The sequence below is a fragment of the Brachionichthys hirsutus genome, chromosome 23 (genome assembly GCF_040956055.1).
Source record: "Brachionichthys hirsutus isolate HB-005 chromosome 23, CSIRO-AGI_Bhir_v1, whole genome shotgun sequence".
In the NCBI taxonomy this organism is placed as follows: Eukaryota; Metazoa; Chordata; class Actinopteri; order Lophiiformes; family Brachionichthyidae; genus Brachionichthys; species Brachionichthys hirsutus.
Genome location: NC_090919.1, coordinates 7,296,018 through 7,301,621, shown reverse-complemented (window position 1 = coordinate 7,301,621; position 5,604 = coordinate 7,296,018). Strand labels below are relative to the sequence as shown.

General features: G+C 50.1%; 1 protein-coding gene across 1 annotated transcript; it reads right to left on the bottom strand.

Moving 5' to 3' along the window:
* Window positions 1-978: 978 nt before the first annotated feature.
* cd248a (CD248 molecule, endosialin a) lies at window positions 979-3,427 on the bottom strand. Its single transcript, XM_068755885.1, has one exon. The coding sequence runs from the start codon at window positions 3,425-3,427 to the stop codon at window positions 1,037-1,039; it is 2,391 nt and encodes a 796-aa protein (XP_068611986.1). The 3' UTR covers window positions 979-1,036.
* Between the last annotated feature and the right edge of the window lie 2,177 nt (window positions 3,428-5,604).

Here is a 5,604-nt window from a genome sequence, read left to right as displayed (position 1 = left end):
CTGCATCACCAGAGGGAACAAACACAGACGGGTTACAACAACATCCACATTGTGCAATCGACCCCCGCTCATAATGCAGAACTAAATTAACTGAAGGACCTCTAAGCAGCTTCTCATCCTGGATTAGAAGATGGTTGTGTTAGCACCGCTAACCGACGTTAGCACCGCTAACCAACCGCCACGCTACGATGACGTGGTTGTAAGCTCCAATTAGAGCTCAAAGCGGTCAGAATTTAGGGTAAGGTTTAGTAAAAAAAAAAAAAGCTCAACCCTTAACAGAGCATTTAATTCACAAATTCCAAACATGCATGAGAATAAGAACAGATGTGATGTCAGATCTTTCACAGTAAATCAATAAAATCAATGATTGATGTCGAATCCAGAAAACACTCTGGTTCATTTATCTCAGACGGCATCAGTGGAGCTTTTCATTTGATTATTTTCTGAAATCGTAAACATGCAGGCCTCCAGATCTTGGTGATATAATTGTGTTCCTAAACATCTGGAGTCCATCTCCCACAGCTGGATGGGATCCAACACATTTGAGCCTTCCCAGGACAAACCCCTGGGGGGTTTCCTGCTGAAGGTGGGTGAAGGTCTGGACGCTCCCTTTGCTCTACGTCGCTGAGGGCTGCTCGACTCGCGCTGCCGTGACTGGAGAATGTCTTTAGAGACATTTGCTTACCGCCTGCTTTCTCCCGTGGCTGTTGTGGACTAGCATCTGCCCCGTGCTTTAGAATGTCTACATTGTGCTCGGTTATTTTGTGATTAATGACCATGAGGCCTGGTGTGGTTGGACAATCCCATGGTGCGCTGTGTGACCAGTGACTCAAAGCAGCTTGCTCCACACATCGACCCCATCTTCCTCCTCACTCACTGACTTTTAACAGAAAAATGAAACCAAACATGAAATGTTCTCCAGTCTCTGGAATGAAACATCAAGGTGCCCCCCCCCCCGTCCCCCGTCCAGGTCCATCAGTCACAGTCGCTGCCCTCTGGTAGCAGAGACTGTTTGTGTTAGTGTCCTCCCCCATGCTCAGACATTGGTCTTGACCTCTGTCGAGTGGTTCGGAGCCCCAGGGATCCAGTGGTAGCAGTCAGGGGCATTCTTGTTCTGAGGTTGGTCGGCGCAGCGGGTGCAGTAGACAATGCCCAGTGTCACCATCACCACAATGAAGATGCAGATGGGCACTAGGAGCCCCACCAGAAGCCCGGTGCGGTTTTGCGTCTGCCCCTTATCTTCCTGGACAGAATCCACAATGTCTCCTCTCTTTCTGTCCTTGACCAGCGGGGGCTGGGATGGAGCAAACTGGGAGGGAACTACTGATTCTAGGGAGGTAGTAATCTCCATGTCATCCGCTCCCCCTTTAGCTGGGATCGTGGAGTTTCCTTTTACAAGGGAAGGCTCGTCTTCTCCTTCATCGTGATTGTTGGAGCTCATTAACGTGTCATGGTCCATGACTGTCTCCTCTGCCTCCGGTCTGGCAGAGGTGAGTACCTCTGGTCTGGCAGAGGTGAGTACCATCCACCAGTTCCCGGCACCGTCGGAGACTGTAGAGTTAGACGACGACGGGAGAGCTGTCACTGTCTCCTCTCCTCCATTATCTTCATACCAGTCTATAGTCGTCAAAGACTTAGTGGTGGGTGGAGCTGAGGTGTGGGTGGTGAGAGGTACCACCTCCGGTTCAGACAAAGACTTAGTGGTGGGTGGAGCTGAGGCGTGGGTGGTGAGAGGTACCACCTCCGGGTCAGACTGAGATCTCTGCACCCATTCCAACCAGCCAGTTCCTCCATCTTCAATGGGCCCCTCATCTCTCTCTGGCTGCTGTGTTGGAGGGTCTGGTACTAAATCAGGCAGTTCCTCCTGAGGGGCACTCGTGACCCAAATGACATCTGAATTAAAAAGTCTGGGTGGGTCAGTCAGCCAGTCCAGAGACTGCTCCTCTTCTAGAGGCCAGTCAGTGTGGCCCTGCTCAGGGTTCCAGTCATAGTCCATCGCATCCCACACAGGTCCAGGTTGTTTGGTGAGCCAAGAAAAAGGAGGGGTGACAGCAGACTGGCTATCTCCCTCCCCTCGCTTGCGACACGAATAGTGATCAGGCATCAGTTCATAGTCCTCCTTGCAGTAGCACTGAAATGTACCATCATAATTCACACACATTTGTTCACAGGTGCCAGGGATCCGGCACTCGTCAATGTCTTGGCATCGGGTGGAGTCCTCGGGCATTGGGGAATAGCCCAGATGGCAGTGGCATATGAGAGAGCCTGGAGTGTTTTCACAAGCGTGCTCACAGGGTTCATCCATACACTCATCTACATCCTCACACTCACCTTGCTCATCCACTTGATAGCCATTCCGACACTGACATTCAAATGTCCCGGGAGCATTCACACAGATTTGCTCACAAGGACTCTGGAGGCACTCGTCTACATCCAGACATCCACGTTCCTGTGGATCCAGCATGTACCCCTCAGGGCAGGCACAGCGGTACCCTTCTGAAAGGGGCAGACACTCAAACTCACAGGGAGCATCTTCACAAGCATCCGTCAGCTCACAGGTCTGCCCGTCGTCTGCCAGTAGATACCCTCCAGCACACTCGCAGTAGAAGTGAACACCAGCTGACCTGCAGAAATGGTCACATCCGCCGTTCTCGTGGTCACACCAGCTGTGTGACGCAGGAGCTTTGGAGCAGAGGGGGAAATCTCTGGACCACCCCGCTGAACCGTCTTCCTTCAGCATGCACGCAGCGGACTGTTCCTCTTTAGCCGAGCAGGGCACAGAAGCAACAGACCCAAGCGGTATATGAGTTAGCAGTGTGCTCACGAGGTCAAACGGAGTGCTGTAGAGGGCACTGCCTTCTCCTTCGCTCCACAAGGCAGCACACATTCCTTTATAAGCATAATGGCAAAGGTACCCATCTACAGCGACTGAGCAGGAAGCATCCATCCATTTGAAGTTATCGTTCTGCTCTAGGGTGCTGTAGCCGATGAGCACACAGGATGGCACCGAGCACAGGGGGGAGTCTTCTCTCTGCCAGCTGGTATACTCTGTGTCCTGGTCACCCGTCGTCCAAGAGAAACCCCGCAAAGGGTGCGTGGTGGAACACTGGCGAGGCTGACGCTGCAGGCCGATCCACACCCGGACCTCCGTGCGCGAGTGGCGTAAGTCTGCTGTGGATAAAAGACTGGCAATTTGTCCCGCGTGCTCCTTGCGTTTAACGGTGGCAAGGTTGCCACCTTTCTCCTTGCATGCCCGCCATGAGTCCAAGAAGGTCTTGCGTTGGAAGTAGACCACGAAGCAGCCATTTGTATTGCATAGTGCGTCTCTCTCTCTCAGGTCTTGGCTGAAGACGGAGGAAACTCCGAAGAGCAAAGCCAGCAGACAGTTGAAGACAAGTGCTGTAGCGCCGCTCACCAAAAGGCCCATTCTTTGGAGCTATGAATATACTTCTCCGGTTCCGGTCTGACTTCGTCCAGACTTTTACATTCCTGCTTTCGAGAGTTTCTTCTCTCTTGGTCTGCCTCTCTCGTCCTTCTGAACGTTTCTACCTCGATTGAAGCACGAAATGTTTTTTTGCCCGCATTTGCTCTTTATCCTGTTGCAAAATATCTGCGCTGGACTCGAGTGCATGTAGACAGTCCCAGAATCACAGAGGGAAGAAAAGCAACGGGGTTTAGAGGGAGGGGGACGTAGAGAAAGGGTAGGGCCAAGGAGAGGGGAAGAATTGTATATTTTGGGAGGGGGGTGTCCACATAATGTGTGTGTGTGTGATAGAGAGCGTGGGGGAGGTGCAGCAAACTGCTTTTCTTTCTCAGGGCCTGTCATATGGTTTTCATAAGTGGGTTCATGCTGGCGTTCCCACACAGATATACATCCACAAACATTCTTCCACCTTCAGCGACGCCCCTGAAGCGTTTCTCGTCTTTCATGAGCCCAAACGAGTCTTGATAATTACTTCAACAGTTTAAATATTTCCAGTAATCGGTTATCTGATCGTTCCCTGCCTCTCTCCCTCCCATGTGAACGGCTATCCTCCACAATAGCAGGGGCCTGGGTGATTTTAAATCTTATAAGCAAAAGTAGCGCAGGTGGTTGAGCGGGTCGTCCTATGATCGAGAGGTTGACGGTTTGATTCCCGGCTCCGGCACATGTGTGCACTGTAGTTGTGTCCTTAGGCAAGACACTGCCTGTGTGAATGTAGTGAGCGAGTGAATGTCGGTGGAGTTCAGGAGGGCCGATGGCACAAATTGGCAGCCTCGCTCCTGTCAGTCTGCCCCGGGGCAGCAGTATCTGCCCCGGGGCAGCTGTGGCTACAGTAGTAGCTTCACCACCGCCGACTGTGGAGTGAATGACTAATGCACAATGTGAGAGCGCTTTGAGTTCCTGTATAGAAAGAAAAGCAACATATAAAATAAATGCAGTATTATTTATTTATTACAAGAAATACTTATATATTCTTGTCTATGTATTTACGGAGTTGAGATATATTCTTGTGTTTTTAGACCGATTTGTTAAAACTGTCCGGGATTGCTTTAACATAATTTTCTATGCTCTGCTAATCTCAGTAACGAAGGAATAAATGAATGAATGAATGAATGAATGAAGGAAGGAATGAATGAATGAATGAATGAATGAATGAATGAATGAAGGAAGGAATGAATGAATGAATGAATGAATGAATGAAGGCATGAATGAATGAATGAATGACTGAATGAATGAATGAATGCTGAATGAGTGACGGCAGACTTCATCTGCAGTGCAGCCGCTGATCACATTCTCTACACAGCTGGAAATGATGCGATGCTGGAGATACATACATCAAACATCGTTTGATGTATTTATACATCAAACGATGTACCACACTCATCTTGCAAATACAAGCACACTTCAATAAATACGCTTATTATGATCAAGTTTGCGCCACATATTGGGGCAGATTCATGTTTAACGTTGTGTTACATCCTTCCCTTCATCAACGTCGTACAGTCAGAATGCAGGAAGCGGCAACATCGATGATAAACTGAGATTTGAACCCAAACGCAGGACAGGAGAAGGATAATCCTGAAAGCACAGCCCAACTGACATAGGAGGAGGGTCTGTGAGTAACGGCGGGCTGGCACCATTAGGACCACCAACTCAAATACTCAAATCAATCTAAGTAGCTTAGTCCACTAAGGAAGAAACAGGAAGTAGGGAACACGAGGAATACGGGGGCGCGTCGGGGAGAAGGAAACGAGCTGGGACGCATGCGCTCGCAAGATAATTCAGATGGAGGCTCAAACAAAGTTTACACAGACAGGATCACAACAATAATTCAAAATATAAAACTGATAACGAGTGTGGCAGGGAGGGCAGAGTGACCACCTCCACTGTAAAGAGTGTTGGTGCAGGCGCCCCCACTGTAAAGAGTGTTGGTGGTGCAGCACTTTCCCCTTCTGAGGTGCCGGACCGGACGGAATTGCTGGAATTTCTTTGAGGCCAACCGATAGTCCTCCTCCATGGCCTCTCTGAACTCCTCCCAGGCCTGAGTATTTGCCTCCAGAACTACTCGGGCCGCGGTACGCTTTGTCTGCCGGTACCTGTCAGCTGCCTCCGGAGTCCAA